General features: G+C 48.1%; 1 protein-coding gene across 1 annotated transcript in view; it reads right to left on the reverse strand.

Annotated features, from left to right (window-relative positions):
• Positions 1-22,945, reverse strand: part of LOC136611741 (vomeronasal type-2 receptor 26-like) — a 166,900-nt gene that overhangs the window by 62,388 nt on the left and 81,567 nt on the right. Inside the window, exon 5 of the mRNA XM_066591976.1 lies at positions 10,261-10,479. Within this exon, the coding sequence (XP_066448073.1) occupies positions 10,261-10,479 (219 nt within the window). The remainder of the gene's footprint in view (positions 1-10,260; positions 10,480-22,945) is intronic.

Genomic DNA, 22,945 nt, shown 5'->3' on the forward strand with positions numbered 1-22,945 from the left:
ATGTTACTTGGGTCCGCCTATAGTCTTGCTACAGAAATCTTACTAGGGTCCACCTACACCTTTTCTACTGAATGGTTTGAGGGGTTCGCCTATACTCTTTCTACAGAAATGTTACTGGGGTCCGCCTATACTCTTGCTACAGAAATGTTACTGGGGTCCACCTATACTCTTGCGTCAGAAATGTTACTGAGGTCTGCCTATACTTTGGCTACAGAAATGTTACTGGGGTCCGCATATGCAGTTTCTACTGAATGGTTTGAGGGGTTCGCTTATAGTTTTGCCAAAGAAAGGTTACTGGGGTCCGCCTATACTCTTGCTATATAAATGTTACTTGGGTTCGCCTATACTCTTGCTACAGAAATGTTACCGTTGTCTGCCTATACTTTTACTACAGAAATGTTACTTGGGTCCGCCTATAGTCTTGCTACAGAAATCTTACTAGGGTCCACCTACACCTTTTCTACTGAATGGTTTGAGGGGTTCGCCTATACTCTTGCTACAGAAATGTTACTGGGGTCCGCCTATACTCTTGCTACAGAAATGATACTGGGGTCCGCCTATACTCTTGCTATAGAAATTAGAGATGAGCGAACGTACTCGTCCGAGCTTGATATTCGTGCGAATATTAGGGTGTTCGGGATGCTCGTTACTCTTAACGAGTACCACGCGATGTTCCGGTTACTTTCAGTTTCTTCTCTGAGACGTTAGCGCGCTTTTCTGGCCAATTGAAAGACATGGAAGGCATTACAACTACCCCCTGTGACGTTCAAGCCCTATACCACCCCCCTGCTGTGAGTGGCTGGGGCGATCAGATGTCACCCGAGTATAAAAGTCGGCCCCTCCCGCGGCTCGCCTCAGATGCCTTGTGACTGAGTTAGCTGAGGGAAAGTGCTGCTGCTGGTGCTGCTGTAGGGAGAGTGTTAGGAGTGAGTGTAGGCTTCAAGAACCCCAACGGTCCTTCTCAGGGCCACATCTATCCGTGTGCAGTACTGTGGAGGGTGCTGTTAGCAGTGTTGCACAAATTTTTTTTTTTCAAAATCGGCAGTCTGCAGAGCATTGCGCCTTGCAGTAATACTACAGGGACAGAAGTGGTGGTTAGGTAGGGAGAGTGTTAGGAGTGAGTGTAGGCTTCAAGAACCCCAACGGTCCTTCTTTGGGCCACATCTATCCGTGTGCAGTACTGTGCAGGCTGCTGTTAGCAGTGTTGCATATTTTTTTCTTTTCAAAATCGGCTGTCTGCAGAGCATTGCGCCTTGCAGTAATACTACAGGGAGAGAATTGTGTAGGCAGGGCCAGAAGACATATATTATTGATTGAATATAGTCAGTGGGCCCTCCATTTCCAAAAAAGGGAAAAATTGTATTTGTCCTGCAGTCTTGCGCCAATTTATTTCCTGCCTGGGAAAAGTAACTGCTGTGCTGCACTTCATATAACTGCATTTCTGTGCAACACATATCTTATCTGATTGAATATAGTCAGTGGGCCCTCCGTTTCCCAAAAAGGGAAACATTCTATTTGTCCTGCAGGCTTGCGCCAATTTATTTGCTGCCTGTGAAAAGTCTCTGCTCTGCTGCACTTCATATAACTGCATTTCTGTGCAACACATATCTTATCTGATTGAATATAGTCAGTGGGCCCTCCGTTTCCCAAAAAGGGAAACATTCTATTTGTCCTGCAGGCTTGCGCCAATTTATTTGCTGCCTGTGAAAAGTCTCCGCTCTGCTGCACTTCATATAACTGCATTTCTGTGCAACACATATTTTATCTGATTGAATATAGTCAGTGGGCCCTCCGTTTCCCAAAAAGGGAAACATTCTATTTATCCTGCAGGCTTGCGCCAATTTATTTGCTGCCTGTGAAAAGTCTCCGCTCTGCTGCACTTCATATAACTGCATTTCTGTGCAACACATATCTTATCTGATTGAATATAGTCAGTGGGCCCTCCGTTTCCCAAAAAGGGAAACATTCTATTTGTCCTGCAGGCTTGCGCCAATTTATTTGCTGCCTGTGAAAAGTCTCCGCTCTGCTGCACTTCATATAACTGCATTTCTGTGCAACACATATCTTATCTGATTGAATATAGTCAGTGGGCCCTCCGTTTCCCAAAAAGGGAAACATTCTATTTGTCCTGCAGGCTTGCGCCAATTTATTTGCTGCCTGTGAAAAGTCTCCGCTCTGCTGCACTTCATATAACTGCATTTCTGTGCAACACATATCTTATCTGATTGAATATAGTCAGTGGGCCCTCCGTTTCCCAAAAAGTGAAATATTCTATTTGTCCTGCAGGCTTGCGCCAATTTATTTGCTGCCTGTGAAAAGTCTCCGCTCTGCTGCACTTCATATAACTGCATTTCTGTGCAACACATATCTTATCTGATTGAATATAGTCAGTGGGCCCTCCGTTTCCCAAAAAGGGAAAAATTGTATTTGTCCTGCAGGCTTGCGCCAATTTATTTGCTGCCTGGGAAATCACTGGTAATACAGCATGCTGAGGGGTAGGGGTAGGCCTATAGGACGTGGACGCGGGCGAGGACGCGGAGGCCCAAGTCAGGGTGTGGGCACAGGCCGAGCCAGTGCGGTGGCCAGGGGTAGAGGCAGGGCCAGACCGAATAATCCACCAACTGTTTCCCAAAGCGCCCCCTCGCGCCATGCCACCCTGCAGAGGTCAAGGTGCTCTACGGTGTGGCAGTTTTTCACAGAGACGCCTGACGACCGACAAACAGTGGTGTGCAACCTTTGTCGCGCCAAGATCAGCTGGGGAGGCACCACCAACAGCATGCGCAGGCATATGATGGCCAAGCACCCCACAAGGTGGGACGATGCCCGTTCACAGCCTCCGGTTTGCACCACTGCCTCTCCAACCTGTGCCCCAACCTGCCACTGAGATCCAACCCCCCTCTGAGGACACAGGGACTACCGTCTCCTGGCCTGCACCCACACCCTCACCTCCGCTGTCCTCGGCCCCATCCAGCAATGTCTCTCAGCGTAGCGTCCAGACGTCGCTAGCGCCACAGTTTGAGCGCAAGCGCAAGTACGCCGCCACGCACCCGCACGCTCAAGCGTTAACCGTGCACATTGCCAAATTGATCAGCCTGGAGATGCTGCCTTATAGGCTTGTGGAAACGGAGGCTTTCAAAAGCATGATGGCGGCGGCGGCCCTGCGCTACTCGGTTCCCAGTCGCCACTACTTTTCCCGATGTGCCGTCCCAGGCCTGCACGACCACGTCTCCCGCAACATTGTATGCGCCCTCACCAACGCGGTTACTGCCAAGGACCACTTAACAACAGACACGTGGACAAGCACAGGCGGGCAGGGCCACTATATCTCCCTGACGGCACATTGGGTGAATTTAGTGGAGGCTGGGACAGAGTCAGAGCCTAGGACCGCTCACGTCCTACCCACCCCCCGAATTGCGTGCCCCAGCTCAGTGGTGGTGTCTGCGGCGGTGTATGCTTCCTCCACTAAACCACCCTCTTCCTCCTCCTCCTACGCAACCGCTGTCTCGCAATCAAGATGTGTCAGCAGCAGCACGTCGCCAGCAGTCGGTGTCGCGCGGTGTGGCAGCACAGCGGTGGGCAAGCGTCAGCAGGCCGTGCTGAAACTACTCAGCTTAGGAGATAAGAGGCACACGGCCCACAACTGCTGCAGGGTCTGACAGAGCAGACCGACCGCTGGCTTGCGCCGCTGAGCCTCCAACCGGGCATGGTCGTGTGTGACAACGGCCGTAACCTGGTGCCGGCTCTGCAGCTCGGCAGCCTCACGCACGTGCCATGCCTGGCCCATGTCTTTAATTTGGTGGTTCAGCGCTTTCTGAAAAGCTACCCACACTTGTCATACCTGCTCGGAAAGGTGCGCCGGCTCAGCGCACATTTCCGCAACTCCAAGACGGACGCTGCCACCCTGCGGACCCTGCAACATCAGTTTAATCTGCCAGTGCACCGACTGCTGTGCGACGTGCCCACACGGTGGAACTCTACGCTCCACATGTTGGCCAGGCTCTATGAGCAGCGTAGAGCTATTGTGGAATACCAACTCCAACATGGGCGGCGTAGTGGGAGTCAGCCTCCTCAATTCTTTACAGAAGAGTGGGCCTGGTTGGCAGCCATCTGCCAGGTCCTTGGAAACTTTGAGGAGTCTACCCAGATGCTGAGCGGGGATGCTGCAATCATTAGCGTCACCATTCCTCTGCTATGCCTCTTGAGAAGTTCCCTGCAAAGCATAAAGGCAGACGCTTTGCACTCGGAAACGGGGGCGGGGGAAGACAGTATGTCGCTGGATAGTCAGAGCACCCTCCTGTCTATATCTCAGCGCGTTGAGGAGGAGGAGGAGGAGGGGGAGGAGCATGAGGAGGAGGGGGAAGAGACAGCTTGGCCCACTGCTGAGGTGACAGATGCTGCTTGCCTGTCATCCTTTCAGCGTGTATGGCCAGAGGAGGAGGAGGAGGAGGAGGGGGAGGAGCATGAGGAGAAGGGGGAAGAGTCAGCTTGGCCCACTGCTGAGGGGACAGATGCTGCTTGCCTGTCATCCTTTCAGCGTGTATGGCCAGAGGAGAAGGAGGAGGAGGATCCTGAAAGTGATCTTCCGAGTGAGGACAGCCATGTGTTGCGTACAGGTACCCTGGCACACATGGCTGACTTCATTATAGGATGCCTTTCTCGTGACCCTCGCGTTACACGTATTCTGGCCACTACGGATTACTGGGTGTACACACTGCTCGACCCACGGTATAAGGAGAACCTTTCCACTCTCATTCTGGAAGAGGAAAGGGGTTCCAGAATGATGCTATACCACAGGGCGCTGGTGGACAAACTGTTGGTAAACTTCCCATCCGACAGCGCTAGTGGCCGAAGGCGCAGTTCCGAGGGCCAGGTAGCACGGGAGGCGCAGAGATCAGGCAGCATGTACAGCGCAGGCAGGGGAACATTATCCAAGGCCTTTGCCAGCTTTATGGCTCCCCAGCAAGACTGTGTCACCGGTCCCCAGTCAAGGCTGACTTGGCGGGAGCACTGTGAAAGGATGGTGAGGGAGTACGTAGCCGATCGCACGATCGTCCTCCGTGACGCCTCTGCCCCCTACAACTACTGGGTGTCGAAGCTGGACACGTGGCCTGAACTGGCGCTGTATGCCCTGGAGGTGCTTGCTTGTCCTGCGGCTAGCGTCTTGTCAGAGAGTGTGTTTAGTGTGGCTGGGGGAATCATCACGGATAAGCGTACCCACCTGTCAACCGACAGTGCCGACAGGCTAACACTCATCAAGATGAACAAAGCCTGGATTTCCCCAGACTTCTCTTCTCCACCAGCGGACAGCAGCGATACGTAAACAATACGTAGGCTGCACCCGCGGATGGAAGCATCGTTCTCTATCACCATCCCAAACGGTGACCTTTTTGGTTCATCAATCTGTGTACAATATTCCTCCTCCTCCTCCTGCTCCTCCTCCTGAAACCTCACATAATCACGCCGAACGGGCAATTTTTCTTAGGCCCACAAGGCTCAGTCATATACTTTTTCTAAACAATTTTTATACGTTTCACTGCTCATTAAAGCGTTGAAACTTTCACCTCAACCAATTTTTATTTTAACTGGGCTGCCTCCTGGCCTAGTTACCAATTAAGCCACATTAACCAAAGCGATTAATGGGTTTCACCTGCCCTCTTGGTTGGGCATGGGCAATTTTTCTGAGGTACATTAGTACTGTTGGTACACCAATTTTTGGGGGCCCTCGCCTACAGTGTAATCAAATCAATTTTTAGCCCACCTGCATTACAGCTGACGTTACCTCAGCTGTGTTGGGCACTGCAATGGGATATATTTATGTACCGCCGGTGGGTTCCAGGGAGCCACCCATGCTGTGGGTCCACAGGGAGTTGTAACTGCATGTGTCCACTTCTAAAGAACCCCAGTCTGACTGGGGCATGCAGTGTGGGCCGAAGCCCATCTGCATAAAGCATGACATTACATCAGCTGTGTTGGGCACTGCAATGGGATATATTTAGGTAGCGCCGGTGGGTTCCAGGGAGCCACCCATGCCGTAGGTCCACAGGGAGTTGTAACTGCATGTGTCCACTTCTAAAGAACCCCAGTCTGACTGGGGCATGCAGTGTGGGCCGAAGGCCACCTGCATTAAGCACGACATTACCTCAGCTGTGATGGGCACTGCAATGGGATATATTTATGTACCGCCGGTGGGTTCCAGGGAGCCACCCATGCTGTGGGTCCACAGGGAGTTGTAACTGCATGTGTTCACTTCTAAAGAACCCCAGTCTGACTGGGGCATGCAGTGTGGGCCGAAGCCCACCTGCATTAAGCACGACATTACATCAGCTGTGTTGGGTACTGCAATGGGATATATTTAGCTAGCGCCGGTGGGTTCCAGGGAGCCACCCATGCTGTTGGTGCACACGGAATTCCCATGGCGGAGTTGTACCTGGCTGTGACTAGTTATAAAAAACCGCGGTCTGACTGGGGCATGCAGACACCTTGACAGAATGAATACTGTGTGGCACATAGGTTCCCCATTGCTATGCCAACGTGTGCAGCTCCAGATGGAGGTGGCACAGGATTGGATTTCTCATTGCTTCTGTACAGCATTGTGGGCTATCGCCCCACCCCTTTTAAAGAGGGTCGCTGCCTAGCCGTGCCAACCCTCTGCAGTGTGTGCCTGTTTTTCCTCTGGCAGACGCACTTATAAATAGACATGAGGGTGGCGTGGCATGAGGGCAGCTGAAGGCTGGGCAGGGACAGTTTGGTGTGCGCTGTGGACACTGGGTCGTGGGGGGGGGGGTTGGGCAGCATGTAACCCAGGAGAAGTGGCAGCGGAGTGTCATGCAGGCAGTGATTGTGCTTTGTTGGAGGTAGTGTGGTGCTTAGCTAAGGTATGCATTGCTAATGAGGGCTTTTCAGATGTAAAAGTTGTTGAGGGGGGGCCACTCTTGCTGCTATTGTGGCTTAATAGTGGGACCTGTGAACTTGAGATGCAGCCCAACATGTAGCCCCTCGCCTGCCCTATCCGTTTCTGTGTCGTTCCCATCACTTTCTTGAATTGCCCCGATTTTCACAAATGAAAACCTTAGCGAGCATCGGTGAAATACAAAAATGCTCGGGTCGCCCATTGACTTCAATGGGGTTCGTTACTCGAAACGAACCCTCGAGCATCGCGAAAATTTCGTCTCGAGTAACGAGCACCCGAGCATTTTGGTGCTCGCTCATCTCTAGTGCTGGAGTTTATCTGGTGTTCACACGGAAAATCTTATGATGTCATGGTTACTTTAGAGATACTGAGGAAAAACATATATTCACCATTTTGCATAGTTCTCTGCGTTACCTAGGAAACACCACGTGGAGGTAACCATGCGACGTTTCCTTCATATAAAATGACATCAGGAAGTGAGAGAATTAGATTACGTACATAAAATTTGGACACTAATTCTTTTGCGCTTACAATTGAATACTCGAGTTGGGACCTATTAACTTTTTATATTTATGACACAATCAATGCCCATGCCAAATTTCATGTTTCTATGACATTGGGAAGTGAGAGATTTAGATTATGTACGTAAAATTTGGACGCTAATTCTTTTGCGCATAGAATTGAATAATCGAGTTGGGACCCATTAGCTTTTCCTATTTATGACATAATCAATCCTCCTGCCAAATTTCCCGTTTCTATGACACCGGAAAGTGAGAAAATTACATTCCGCGCGTACAATTTGGACGCTAATTCTTTTGCGCATAGAATTGAATAATGGAGTTGGGACCCATTAGCTTTTCCTATTTATGACATAATCAATGCTCGTGCCAAATTTCCCGTTTCTATGACACCGGAATGTGAGAAAATTAGATTCCGTACGTAAAATTTGGACGCTAATTCTTTTGCGCATAGAATTGAATAATCGAGTTGGGACCCATTAGCTTTTCCTATTTATGACATAATCAATGCTTGTGCCAAATTTCCCGTTTCTATGACATTGGGAAGTGAGTGATTTAGATTATGTACGTTAAATTTCGACGCCAATTCTTTTGCGCTAGAATTGAATAATCGAGTTGGGACCTAATTTCTTTTCCTATTTTGGAGATAATCTATGCTTGCGCCAAATTTCATGTTTCTACGACATCGGGAAGTTGGAGAACTTTTGGCGAGTCAGTGAGTCAGTCAGTCAGTCAGTGAGGGCTTTCAGCTTTATATATATAGACTAGCTTACCCGCCGCGCGTTGCTGCGAAGAAAGACATGCATACATACATTTGTTTTTATATATCTAGTGTAGTAATGCATAAAGGACAGACAGACAGACATACATTCATTTTTATATATATAGATGACATCAGGAAGTGAGAGAATTAGATTCCATATCTAAAATTTGGACGCTAATTCTTTGGCGCTTAGAATTGAATGATCGAATTGGGACCCATTAGCTTTTCCTATTTATGACATAATCAATGCTCGTGCCAAATTTCAAGTTTCTATGATATTGAGAAGCGAGAAAATTAGATTCTGTACGTAAAATTTGGACGCCAATTCCTTTGCGTTTAGAATTTAATAATGGAGTTGGGACCCATTAGCTTTTCCTATTTATGACATAATCAATGCTCGTGCCAAATTTCAAGTTTCTATGATATCGCGAAGTGAGAAAATTAATTCCGTACGTAAAATTCGGACGCTAATTCTTTTGCACTTAGAATTGAATAATCGAGTTGGGATCCATTATCTTTTCCTATTTATGACATAATCAATGCTCGTGCCAAATTTCATGTTTCTACGACCTCGGGAAGTGAGAGAATTAGTGGCAATGATGGAAATCGAACAATTTACGTGGGGGGGCGTAACTGTCGACGATGCTCGCACGCGCGCCATTTATCAAAGCATAAATGTACTATGCCTATAATCTTCCCAGGAGTGTACTCAACAACTGCCCAAAGTTTCATGGCGATCGGATCAATGGTGTAGTAGCGCATAAAGGACAAACAGACAGACAGACACGCAGACAGACATACATTCAATTTTATATATATAGCTATAGAGAGAGAGAGTGCTAGATTAAGGAAGTAATTAGAGTCCTGACTTTTATTAGCCCAGGAAGCAATTCGAGTCTGCGAACAAGCAGTACTGCTATTGCATTCGTAAGCACATCACAAGCTGAGACCTCTTCTGATAAGAGACTGTGTTGCTATACATCCTCTGTTATCCGTTGGCCCTAAAGAGTAAACAATAAGTTATACAGCACACTTGTGGTCCTTGATTGATTTGACCTTGGAATCACAGGTGCTACAACTCTGCTAAGTACCAGGTGGGACGTTCTACAGGTCAACCACATCCTTCCTGCTGGATTCCAGTCTAGTGCGGTTTTGTCTTTACCCTCCCTGTGAATCGACCTTGGGTGTTGTGATGCCCAATTTGGCTGAGGATGCCCTCTAACTGAAAGCCTCATCAGTCCCCTGGAAGAAACTAGGGACAATCCTGTTACTGAAACAGCAGAGGCAGAAGCAGTACCGACTCTGCTTCTGGCATTACTGACCCCTGCTGTGCCCCTTTAGTTATAGGTGGATATTTGGCTGAGATGACATAACACAACAGAATGAGAGGCCGAAGCAGTCAGTGGTTGGTAAACCCACTCCCAGGAGGGAGGCTCTCAGCAAACTATGTTTTCCCAGAAAGTAAACAACCCCAGTGCTCTCATGCTAGTGATCAGTCCCTGAATACTAGACTTTGGTACCGAATGCCTGATACCCTCCATGAATGGGTGCAATAAAGCGAGTTATACAACAAATATGCTGCAACTCATCTGTGTACCAGGTAGAATGCTCTACAGGTCTACCACATGCAGCCGGATTCCAGTCTAGAGCACTTCTTTGTTAAACTTGTAGTGAACTGCCAAATCTAGCTCAAGAGGACCTCCATCTGGAACCCTCTGAGACCGATCCTCTGTACCTGTTCTGAACTTTGCATAGCAAACAACTGATCGCCAGGGATCTGTGGAGACAGATCTCTGCTAATCTGTTACTGATGGCCTATCCTGCAATAGGCCATTAATAGTTTACCACAGGACTACCCCTTTAATGAGCAATTGCTCAGAGCCAGAGAGAAGAGCTAACTACTACTAAACTACTGCTAGATGCTGTCACATAGCAGAAGCAGGATTGCAGAAAGAGCAGCAGGGCCAAATTGGTCAACAAGATCTGATGGCTACATGATCAAATGACTATCAAATGCATTGGCCAGAATCGCTGCTACGGTGTAAAGTGGTGAGGCAAATTCATGGCACTACCTGGCTGAATCCTGGATCCCAGTGAATCTCGCTGTCATTTATATGAAATTGTCCATCCTTATCTTGATAATATCCAACTTGTCTTATCTTCTCAGTTTGGTTCAAAACAAATATGTTTAAGAGATCAAAACTTGCAGGAGAATTTCCTTCATGATCAAAGTAAACTGACTCTCCACCAGGAGTGGTGAAATTAATGTTCTTCAGGTATCGGTTGACCTGCAGAAAATGTGGAACAGAACTAGATCAGTGGTGGCCGATGATGGTGAATGATTGGTGGGGATTATAATGATGAAGATGATGGTTGATGGGATTTTCTATCCCACTAATACATAATTCTAGTATCGATGTTTCTTATTACATCACTGCAGTCACAACATTGGTCTGATGTAGCACCTACCTCACCCAAGTGGAAGAGCTGGTTGGAGACACAAGACTTAAAGTGACCCTGACATTTACTTAGAAATAAATCTTGTAATGCAGAAGCCACAGCATAAACCGCAGAGTAGACACTAAAGGTATAGCGGAAATGATTCACATCGTACATGGAGGGATCCACATTATTGAGGCTCTCTGTCTCATTACATGGTCTGCAAAAAGCATGCATAGAATGGATAATACAGCATTCAAAGTATTTGTACCAAACTTTATGTGTCAGTATTCCTGGGTATTTGTAAGGACCCACAGCCAGGAGATAATCCTTCAGTCCTGGAATGTTCCTTCTATGTTGAGTAATCTGGAGTGAGCGGCTCAAGAGATAATTTTGTGCTTTTTTCCACGTAATGAATAATGAGGGAATGATAAATACTTTCCTACTCTTGTAGTCATAAATAAGCATCTGCTGGATATTCCGTACACCAAATGAGTTTCCAAGAATTATGATAACATCACAGCTGATCTTATGCATCTTGTATGAATTTCTATTGAAGTCATAGTAAAATGTATCCTCATTAACAACATCCTGAAAAGCGATACATATTCCATTCCGTACCATGTGGCTGTAGAGCTCCATGCCGGCCCATTCACTAGACTTATCATCTGCTCTAACAATCCCCACCCAGCTCCAACCAAAATGCTTCAGAAGGAGAACAATGGCCTCATACTGAGCCTTCCCATCAGGGACTGTGCGGTAGAAAGAAGGGAACTGGAGCTTATTACTGAAGATGGAATCCATCGCTCCATAGCTGATCTATAAGGGAAAATATATGAGGAACTATGACAAAAATTTAAAGTCTATAATGCCAACAGTACCCCATTCCAAAATTCATGCAATTCTACACAATCCCAGACGACATGCATTACATCTGCACCATCCATGTAATATTTCAGACGATGTTTAATATAATGCTCTTGTTAAACAACTGTAATGAAGTGAAATAAACTCTATGAACTGAATACTCTATGAGCTAAGCACAATTAAAGGGGTTGTCCCGCGCCGAAACGTTTTTTTTTTTTCAATAGCCCCCCCCCCCCCCCATTCGGCGCGAGACAAACCTGATGCAGGCATAAAAAAAACAAACCGTCCAGTACTTACCGAATCCCCGCGCTCCGGCGACTTTTGACTTACCTTGTGAAGATGGCCGCCGGGATCTTCACCCTCGGTGGACCGCAGGGCTTCTGTGTTGGGAAAAAAATCTATTTGGGCTGCCTGTGACTGTCCTCAGTGTTCTGGGTCTGTGCTGGGTGTAGTAGTCCTCCTAATTCACATGCAGACAGCTAAGTGTTACAGCAGGCTTGCGCAAAATTATTTCCTGGCTCTGTGTTGGCTGTTAAATCACCGCTGTATTCCAGTCCACAGTGCAACAGTCTGCAGTTATTTGACATACTCCAGGGCCAGTAGTGGTGACGCAGAGAAAGAAGACATATACAGTGTATATAGGCAGTGGGCCTTTCCAAAAACATTTGGGGAAAAAAATCTATTTGGGCTGCCTGTGACTGTCCTCAGTGTACTGGGTCTGTGCTGGGTGTAGTTGTCCTCCTAATTCATACGCAGCCAGCTAAGTGTTACAGCAGGCTTGTGCAAAATTATTTCCTGGCGTTCCGTAAGCAAAGTCAGCCTCCAACCACAGGCCAATAAGCGGCACATTTAATTACAGCTTTCTGTTTCTGCACTACTGGTAATACACCATGCTGAGGGGTAGGGGTAGGCCTATAGGACGTGGATGTGGGCGAGGACGTGGAGGCCCAAGTCAGGGTGTGGGCACAGGCCGAGCCAGTGCGGTGGCCAGGGGTAGAGGCAGGGCCAGACCGAATAATCCACCAACTGTTTCCCAAAGCGCCCCCTCGCGCCATGCCACCCTGCAGAGGTCAAGGTGCTCTACGGTGTGGCAGTTTTTCACAGAGACGCCTGACGACCAATGAACAGTGGTGTGCAACCTTTGTCGCGCCAAGATCAGCTGGGGAGCCACCAGCACCAGCATGCGCAGGCATATGATGGCCAAGCACCCCACAAGGTGGGACGAAGGCCGTTCACCGCCTCCGGTTTGCACCACTGCCTCTCCCCCTGTGCCCCAACCTGCCACTCAGATCCAACCCCTCTCTCAGGACACAGGCACTACCGTCTCCTGGCCTGCACCCACACCCTCACCTCCGCTGTCCTCGGCCCCATCCAGCAATGTCTCTCAGCGCAGCATCCAGACGTCGCTAGCACCACTGTTTGAGCGCAAGCGCAAGTACGCCGCCACGCACCCGCACGCTCAAGCGTTAAACGTGCACATTGCCAAATTGATCAGCCTGGAGATGCTGCCGTATAGGCTTGTGGAAACGGAGGCTTTCAAAAGCATGATGGCAGCGGCCCCGCGCTACTCGGTTCCCAGTTGCCACTACTTTTCCCAACGTGCCGTCCCAGCCCTGCACGACCACGTCTCCCGCAACATTGTACGCGCCCTCACCAACGCGGTTACTGCCAAGGTCCACTTAACAACGGACACGTGGACAAGCACAGGCGGGCAGGGCCACTATATCTACCTGACGGCACATTGGGTGAATTTAGTGGAGGCTGGGACAGAGTCAGAGCCTGGGACCGCTCACGTCCTACCCACCCCCCGAATTGCGTGCCCCAGCTCGGTGGTGGTATCTGCGGCGGTGTATGCTTCCTCCACTAAACCACCCTCCTCCTCCTCCTACGCAACCTCTGTCTCGCAATCAAGATGTGTCAGCAGCAGCACGTCGCCAGCAGTCGGTGTCGCGCGGCACGGCAGCACAGCGGTGGGCAAGCGTCAGCAGGCCATGCTGAAACTACTCAGCTTAGGAGAGAAGAGGCACACGGCCCACGAACTGCTGCAGGGTCTGACAGAGCAGACCGACCGCTGGCTTGCGCCGCTGAGCCTCCAACCGGGCATGGTCGTGTGTGACAACGGTCGTAATCTGGTGGAGGCTCTGCAGCTCGGCAGCCTCACGCACGTGCCATGCCTGGCCCATGTCTTTAATTTGGTGGTTCAGCGCTTTCTGAAAAGCTACCCACACTTGTCATACCTGCTCGGAAAGGTGCGCCGGGTCAGCGCACATTTCCGCAACTCCAAGATGGATGCTGCCACCCTGCGGACCCTGCAACATCAGTTTAATCTGCCAGTGCACCGATTGCTGTGCGACGTGCCCACACGGTGGAACTCTACGCTCCACATGTTGGCCAGGCTCTATGAGCAGCGTAGAGCTATTCTGGAATACCAACTCCAACATGGGCGGCGTAGTGGGAGTCAGCCTCCTGAATTCTTTACAGAAGAGTGGGCCTGGTTGGCAGACATCTGCCAGGTCCTTGGAAACTTTGAGGAGTCTACCCAGATGCTGAGCTGGGATGCTGCAATCATTAGCATCAGCATTCCTCTGCTATGCCCCTTGAGAAGTTCCCTGCAAAGCATAAAGGCAGACGCTTTGCACTCGGAAACGGAGGCGGGGGAAGACAGTATGTTGCTGGATAGTCAGAGCACCCTCCTGTCTATATCTCAGCGCGTTGAGGAGGAGGAGGAGGAGGGGTAGGAGCATGAGGAGGAGGGGGAAGAGACAGCTTGGCCCACTGCTGAGGGTACACATGCTGCTTGCCTGTCATCCTTTCAGCGTGTATGGCCAGAGGAGGAAGAGGAGGAGGGGGAGGATCCTGAAAGTGATCTTCCGAGTGAGGACAGCCATGTGTTACGTACAGGTACCCTGGCACACATGGCTGACTTCATGTTAGGATGCCTTTCTTGTGACCCTCGCGTTACACGCATTCTGGCCACTACGGATTACTGGGTGTACACACTGCTCGACCCACGGTATAAGGAGAACCTTTCCACTCTCATTCCCGAAGAGGAAAGGGGTTCCAGAATGATGCTATACTACAGGGCGCTGGTGGACAAACTGATGGTAAACTTCCCATCCGACAGCGCTAGTGGCCGAAGGTGCAGTTCCGAGGGCCAGGTAGCAGGGGAGGCGCAGAGATCAGGCAGCATGTACAGCGCAGGCAGGGGAACATTATCCAAGGCCTTTGCCAGCTTTCTGGCTCCCCAGCAAGACTGTGTCACCGGTCCCCAGTCAAGGCTGAGTTGGCGGGAGCACTGTAAAAGGATGGTGAGGGCGTACGTAGCCGATCGCACGACCGTCCTCGGTAACGCCTCTGCCCCCTACAACTACTGGGTGTCGAAGCTGGACACGTGGCCTGAACTCGCGCTGTATGCCCTGGAGGTGCTTGCTTGTCCTGTGGCTAGCGTCTTGTCAGAGAGGGTGTTTAGTGCGGCTGGGGGAATCATCACGTACCCACCTGTCAACCGACAGTGCCGACAGGCTTACAGTCATCAAGATGAACAAAGCCTGGATTTCCCCAGACTTCTCTTCTTCACCAGCGGACAGCAGCAATACCTAAGCAATACGTAGGCTGCACCCGCGGATGGAAGCATCGTTCTCTATCACCATCAAAAACGGGGACCTTTTTGCTTCATCAATCTGTGTATAATATTCCTCCTCCTCCTCCTGCTCCTCCTCCTGAAACCTCACATAATCACGCCGAACGGGCAATTTTTCTTAGGTCCACAAGGCTCAGTCATATAATATTTGTAAACAATTTTTATACGTTTCAATGCTCATTAAAGCGTTGAAACTTTCACCTGAACCAATTTTTATTTTAACTGGGCTGCCTCCAGGCCTAGTTACCAATTAAGCCACATTAACCAAAGCGATTAATGGGTTTCACCTGCCCTCTTGGTTGGGCATGGGCAATTTTTCTGAGGTACATTAGTACTGTTGGTACACCAATTTTTGGGGGCCCTCGCCTACAGTGTAATCCAATTAATTTTTAGCCCACCTGCATTACAGCTGACGTTACATCAGCTGTGTTGGGCACTGCAAGGGGATATATTTATGTACCGCCGGTGGGTTCCAGGGAGCCACCCATGCCGTGGGTCCACACGGAGTTGTAACTGCATGTGTCCACTTCTAAAGAACCCCAGTCTGACTGGGGCATGCAGTGTGGGCCAAAGCCCACCTGCATTAAGCACGACATTACCTCAGCTGTGATGGGCAATGCAATGGGATATAAGCCGGTGGCTTCCTGGCACCCACCCATGCCGTGGGTCCACAGGGAGTTGTAACTGCATGTGTCCACTTCTAAAGAACCCCAGTCTGACTGGGGCATGCAGTGTGGGCCGAAGTCCACCTGCATTAAGCACAACATTACCTCAGCTGTGATGGGCAATGCAATGGGATATATTTATGTACCGCCGGTGGCTTCCTGGCACCCACCCATGCTGTGGGTCCACAGGGAGTTGTAACTGCATGTGTCCACTTCTAAAGAACCCCAGTCTGACTGGGGCATGCAGTGTGGGCCGAAGCCCACCTGCATTAAGCACGACATTACCTCAGCTGTGATGGGCAATGCAATGGGATATATTAATGTACCGCCAGTGGCTTCCTGGCACCCATCCATGCTGTCGGTCCACACAGAGTTGTAACTGCATGTGTCCACTTCTAAAGAACCCCAGTCTGACTGGGGCATGCAGTGTGGGCCGAAGCCCACCTGCATTAAGCACGACATTACCTCAGCTGTGATGGGCAATGCAATGGGATATAAGCCGGTGGCTTCCTGGCACCCACCCATGCCGTGGGTCCACAGGGAGTTGTAACTGCATGTGTCCACTTCTAAAGAACCCCAGTCTGACTGGGGCATGCAGTGTGGGCCGAAGTCCACCTGCATTAAGCACAACATTACCTCAGCTGTGATGGGCAATGCAATGGGATATATTTATGTACCGCCGGTGGGTTCCAGGGAGCCACCCATGCCGTGGGTCCACACGGAGTTGTAACTGCATGTGTCCACTTCTAAAGAACCCCAGTCTGACTGGGGCATGCAGTGTGGGCCAAAGCCCACCTGCATTAAGCACGACATTACCTCAGCTGTGATGGGCAATGCAATGGGATATAAGCCGGTGGCTTCCTGGCACCCACCCATGCCGTGGGTCCACAGGGAGTTGTAACTGCATGTGTCCACTTCTAAAGAACCCCAGTCTGACTGGGGCATGCAGTGTGGGCCGAAGTCCACCTGCATTAAGCACAACATTACCTCAGCTGTGATGGGCAATGCAATGGGATATATTTATGTACCGCCGGTGGCTTCCTGGCACCCACCCATGCTGTGGGTCCACAGGGAGTTGTAACTGCATGTGTCCACTTCTAAAGAACCCCAGTCTGACTGGGGCATGCAGTGTGGGCCGAAGCCCACCTGCATTAAGCACGACATTACCTCAGCTGTGATGGGCAATGCAATGGGATATATTAATGTACCGCCAGTGGCTTCCTGGCACCCATCCATGCTGTCGGTCCACACAGAGTTGTAACTGCATGTGTCCACTTCTAAAGAACCCCAGTCTGACTGGGGCATGCAGTGTGGGCCGAAGCCCACCTGCATTAAGCACGACATTACCTCAGCTGTGATGGGCAATGCAATGGGATATATTTATGTACCGCCGGTGGGTTCTAGGGAGCCACCCATGCTGTGGGTGCACACGGAATTCCCATGGCGGAGTTGTACCTGGCTGTGACTATTTATAAAAAACCGCAGTCTGACTGGGGCATGCAGACACCTTGACAGAATGAATAGTGTGTGGCACATAGGTTCCCCATTGCTATGCTCACGTGTGCAGCTCCTGATGGAGGTGGCACAGGATTGGATTTCTCATTGCTTCTGTACAGCATTGTGGGCTATCGCCCCGCCCCTTTTAAAGAGGGTCGCTGCCTAGCCGTGCCAACCCTCTGCAGTGTGTGCCTGCGGTTCTTCCTCCTCATGACAGACGCACTTATAAATAGACATGAGTGTGGTGTGGCATGAGGGCAGCTGAAGGCTGCGCAGGGACAGTTTGGTGTGCACTGTGGACACTGGGTCGTGCGGGGGGGGGGGGGTGGGGGGGGCCGTGGGCAGCATATAACCCAGGAGAAGTGGCAACGGAGTGTCATGCAGGCAGTGATTGTGCTTTGTTGGAGGCAGCGTGGTGCTTAGCTAAGGTATGCATTGCTAATGAGGGCTTTTCAGAAGTAAAAGTTGTTGGGGGGGGTCCACTCTTGCCCCTATTGTGGCTTAATCGTGGGACTTGGGAACTTGAGATGCAGCCCAACATGTAGCCCCTTGCCTGCCCTATCAGTTGCTGTGTCGTTCCCATCACTTTCTTGAATTGCCCCGATTTTCACAAATGAAAACCTTAGCGAGCATCGGCGATATACAAAAATGCTCGGGTCGCCCATTGACTTTAATCGGGTTCGTTACTCGAAACGAACCCTCGAGCATCGCGATAATTTTGTCCCGAGTAACGGGCACCCGAGCATTTTGGTGCTCGCTCATCTCTACTCCTGACAATTTCGTGATGGAGGTGGCATAGTATTGAAATTACTGGAACCCAACAGTCCTTTCTAGGACTATAACTCCTCTCATTGTATGCATCATCAGTTTGGCTGCCTGGGACCAGTAGTGCTCACAAAGCATTCCCAAGCATCAGGCTGTATACTGCATATTGTTACCGGTTCTATACAGTATATTACTACTGGTGTACACAGACTATATAGGAACTAACTTATTTTTGTAGTTGTTTTTGGCTGAAATAATTTGCATAATAGGCCCAAGGGTTATATAGTGCAGATCGAGAGGACACACAAAACTGTACACATTTTACACTGCTAATTTTTGGCTGAAAGCGTACGCAAAATACCTCGCAGTTTGAGTAGCATTTGACACAGCGCATTATACAATATGATGAAGACTAGGGGTTGAGGACGAGGACGTGGATGTGGGCACCCGAATGAGGATGTGGGCAGAGACCAAGGTCCTGGGCGAGATGCAACTGTGCCTGGTTTGGCCACTCAAATTTCTTCATGGTTTATGCTGTGCTTGCAGAGATTAAAGGAAGCATAACTGATTTCATGAGAAATTGACAGTTTCACTGTAGTGGCATCTTTTGTGACATCTCCTGCTTAAAAGAAATCTTTTGTTTTAGAATGCGTTGCTGAATTGTGCAGATGGTTAGAAGCACTAGCGTCCGAGTCCGCTTTATGGCTCCTGACAATTTTGTGATGGAGGTCGCATGGGCATTGGAATTCTGATCCGCACTGTATAGCAAGACAGAACTCATTGCACACTGTCTATTTTTGGATTTAAGCAGGCGTAAAATACCCAGAGCCATAAACAGATGGAATGGTTTAGGCCTGAGAAACACACGCATCCTTGGGGGTCAGCGCTCTTCAGTATGTAGAATCTGCTCAAGATCTGCTGCACAGTGCGGGGTCCTGCTTTGGGTACTCAAATTTGTTCATGGATCACACTGTCCTTGTAGCGATCCAAGGAAGCGTAACTGATTCAATGAGACTTTCACAGGTTCACTGTATACCTGTGGTGGCTACTTTTGTGACACCTCCTACTTCAAACAAATCTTTGGTTTTAGAATGCATTGCGGAATTGTGGAGATGGGTAGAAGTACTGGCATGTGAATCCCCTTTATGGCCACAATTGTGGCTCCAGACAATATTGTCACAGAGGTGGCATTGGATTGGAATTCTGATCATACGTTAATTTATCATCCATTCTGATCAGTATAGTGGGATATCGCCCACAATTTTAAAGGGGGTCGCTGCCAGGCCCTGCCAACCTTCTGCAGTGTATGTCTCCCATTTCTCCTCATCCAATACGCACTTATAAATAGACATGTGGGTGGTGTGGCTATCAAGCGAGCGTGTGGCATTAGGACAGCTGAGCGCTGCGCTGGGAAAGATTGGAGTACACTGTGGACGCAGACTCATACCTGCATCCTGGGGGAATTGGACAGCAATGCCAGCATGTAACACAGGAGAAGAGGCAGTGGTGTCACCCGCAGGTGGTGATTGGCCTTGGTTGCACCTAGTGTGGTGCTTAGCTAAGATGTGCCAGCGCGTGTGCCTTGCTGATTATGGTCTGTCCCAACTAAATTGTTAGAGTGGTGACTGCCAGGCTCTTGCCCACAATTTGGCTTAATAGTGTGACCTGGGAGCCTCAGATGCATCCGTGCATGCTGCCCCCGCTGTTCCCTATCCGTTTCTGTGATGTTTCTATAACTTTCTGATGTTTTCAGGTGATTCACACAACCTCCCCTATATGGAGCATGGGTCACCTTGAAAAATGCTTGCGTCTCCCATTGACTTCAATGTGGTTCATTACTCGAAATGAGCTCTCGAGCATTATGAAAAGTTCGACCCGAGCATTTTGGTGCTCACTGATCTCTAGTAAAGAAGCATCTTTCTATATAAATAATATATTACACCTTTCGAAACGCCAGAAGAAATTTCACCAAAAGGCGTTAGACCATAAAGGTTTACCCATAGTTCAAACTATAAAAAAGACCCTCTTTTTTCTCATGGTTAAAGTCCCTCCAAATTAAAAATGTAAGGTTCCTTCAGAGGGGTGCGCATGTAGTAAATCCAATTAACTGCAAAATTTCCTTATGTTTATTCCATAATTTAATTAAAATAATTGTTGGATATCGTCTCTTTTTCTTCCTTTTATCCCTCTTAAATACTGTTATCGGGCTTCGTGCAGCCTGTGATTTTAGAAACTAATCTGCCATTTAACTGCACTCCATTTGTCTCCTCTCCCTTTTCAACTGTTGCAATTGAGATGCGAAATAATACATCCAAACATTTGGAATTGCCGACCCTCCAGACCGTTTATCCCTTTGAAGGGTTTCCAATCTAAAAAATATCTATCTTGTCGACATTGCTCCTTATGCTAGAACTTATATACCTGGTATTATTTACGGGCTTGATAGGCACACTCTTTTTGGAATTGAGAGAACATTGTATCAGGAGCGAAAGCAGATTCCTCTCCATTGGATGCAGTCTGCCCCCCCCCCCCCCCCCCCCGACAGTAGGAGGTTTTGTTACAAAGAAAAGAGAGGGTTTGTCCTTAGAAAGGAAGGTATATAAAAGAGGCTGTGTGACTCAGTTTGAGGAAATTTGAGGGATGCTGGTCTAATATATCGAAGGGATAGTTCATATTGGTTGCTGGTTGCGGTATTGTAGAAAAGCTGATGGGATTTAGAGGGGGTAAGGAGAGGAGGTGGAGAAGAGGTAGTTTTTATTTCTCTTTGTATGTGTCTAAATATTTTTCTTTGTTCAGTGTGGGGAGATCATAATCTGCTTATGATTGATTGTATTGTTTTGGCGCAGTAATGACATGTTTTATGTATATTATTTTTATGCTTATCTGTAAATATGTAAAAAATAAGGGGCAATTGTATTCAAAAATCGAATTTCAATAAAAATGATCTAATTAAAAAAAATACCAATAGAGATCATAAACTTCATGACTTTGCACCAACTTAAAGGGATTGTCTTATCATGACTACAGTTTTTCACCAGAAAATAGCAGGCCTGCACAGATGGATTCTGAACACAAACATCAGGGACACCAGAAACCCCTGAGCTCAGTATCCTTGCAATTCAGTAAGATATGACCCTGACATTTGGTATCAATAGATACAACCAATATTTTTAACAAACATGATGTTGATGTAGAAAGCGTCATCTTGCCTTGTTTACACATTTGCAAAATTTTAAAGAACACTCTAAGAATTTCAGCATTGTTACAGGGATTGGCTTTGTCTCAATGTGGATCATCAGAGAAAAGAGCTGAGGGTAAATTCAGTGCAAGATGCTGTAGTATGGACAAAGCAATAAGCGGGATTATCAGAAGAGTATCTCAATCTGGTTTTAGTTAGATCTCTCACATGTACATTGTAGAATATAGCAAGCCCTTCATGTCTGATAATGTTTATCATGCATGTATTCTTTTATTCTTATTTCTACCAGATGTTATTGGTATGACATCATAAAGCATGTATTATAACTACCTAATAACGCCTTTGTATAAATAAAGGAGTTAGCCTTCATTGTGTAGTGTCCCAGAACCACAATCCCTGTTACACCTCAGTGCAAACTTGTTGTGTGGTTGCATAAAGCATATTTTTCACATGCATAATATATATTGTTTGTATCTTGCATTGCACTGCCTTATATTTGCAGAACATTGCATAAGCTCAGGATATGCAGAGATATAAGGATTAAATTGTACAGATGAGATGTGATTTAGGTTATCAAGCAAACCTTCGGCAGATATTACAGAGTTCCACAACCCCCAGGAATGTGGGAGGGACCCAACAGCAGGGAGAGTGAGTTGCCTCTTTGAGGGGGAAGGGAGAGAAGTAACATGTGAGCTTTGAACAATGACCCGAGATAGACAGCTCCTGGATCCCTAACCCACCCTGCAATTTTTGGATATCCTGATTTTTGTGCCAGTCCATGCTGTGAAGGTAATTACTGTGTTGTGACCTCTGAGGAACAGATATGAAGCTATAGACATAGAGGAGAAATTGTACAAGGACCTCTCTGTGTCTGCTGTTTTCTCACCTCCGGTGGGAACAGTGCCAGTCAGCTACTATGCTGATGCATCAACTCTGCATGCGTCCTTCCAGGTATCACTTACGGAACTGAATTGTGAGTAACACGTGGATATTGTAATGCAATTTCAGTGGAGCCCCACAGCAGAGGTTAATCTAAATTGGAATGTGCATGTTAAGAATTGAATCTAACGGTTAGCAAAATATATTCCTGCTACCAACCAAGTAAAAGACATTCCAAAGAGCATTATAGATGGTCGCTTCAATAACTATATTAAAGCAGTCAACTGTAAAGTCACGATAACCAAATGATCATTCATCTACTGCTGTTTTGTAATACCTCACATTATGCTTTAATTGACTGCTGTAACCTGGAATGTACACAACCAATTGCAATACATTTTTAAGTTGTTTTACAAAATCTCAGCGTTAGAAGTCAATCCTGCACTCTGTATAACTGAAGCAGCTCCCTTAACAAAAGTGTATGGTGGGTAGCGCAGGACCCTCAGATTAGTAAAGCCACCCTGCCACATGACAGACCCTTGATAGCCTTTTGCATTAACCCTGTTGCACCACAATTGGTTAGGCACTCTAGGGCACATCTTTGCATTGTTATACTGCTTTGATTCCTGGCTGCTGAATTCTCAAAACCCCAACAACAACCTATTTTTAGTTACAATTTACTTTAAGAATGATGGTTATAATATTTCCCTAGTACAATGTGGCCTTGTTTAGGGCCTTTGCAATGGAGAAAGTTCACAGGTAGATAAGGGCAGAAGAGAGTAAGATATATGGCCTTTTTGATG

This window comes from Eleutherodactylus coqui, chromosome 1, assembly GCF_035609145.1.
Source record: "Eleutherodactylus coqui strain aEleCoq1 chromosome 1, aEleCoq1.hap1, whole genome shotgun sequence".
In the NCBI taxonomy this organism is placed as follows: Eukaryota; Metazoa; Chordata; class Amphibia; order Anura; family Eleutherodactylidae; genus Eleutherodactylus; species Eleutherodactylus coqui.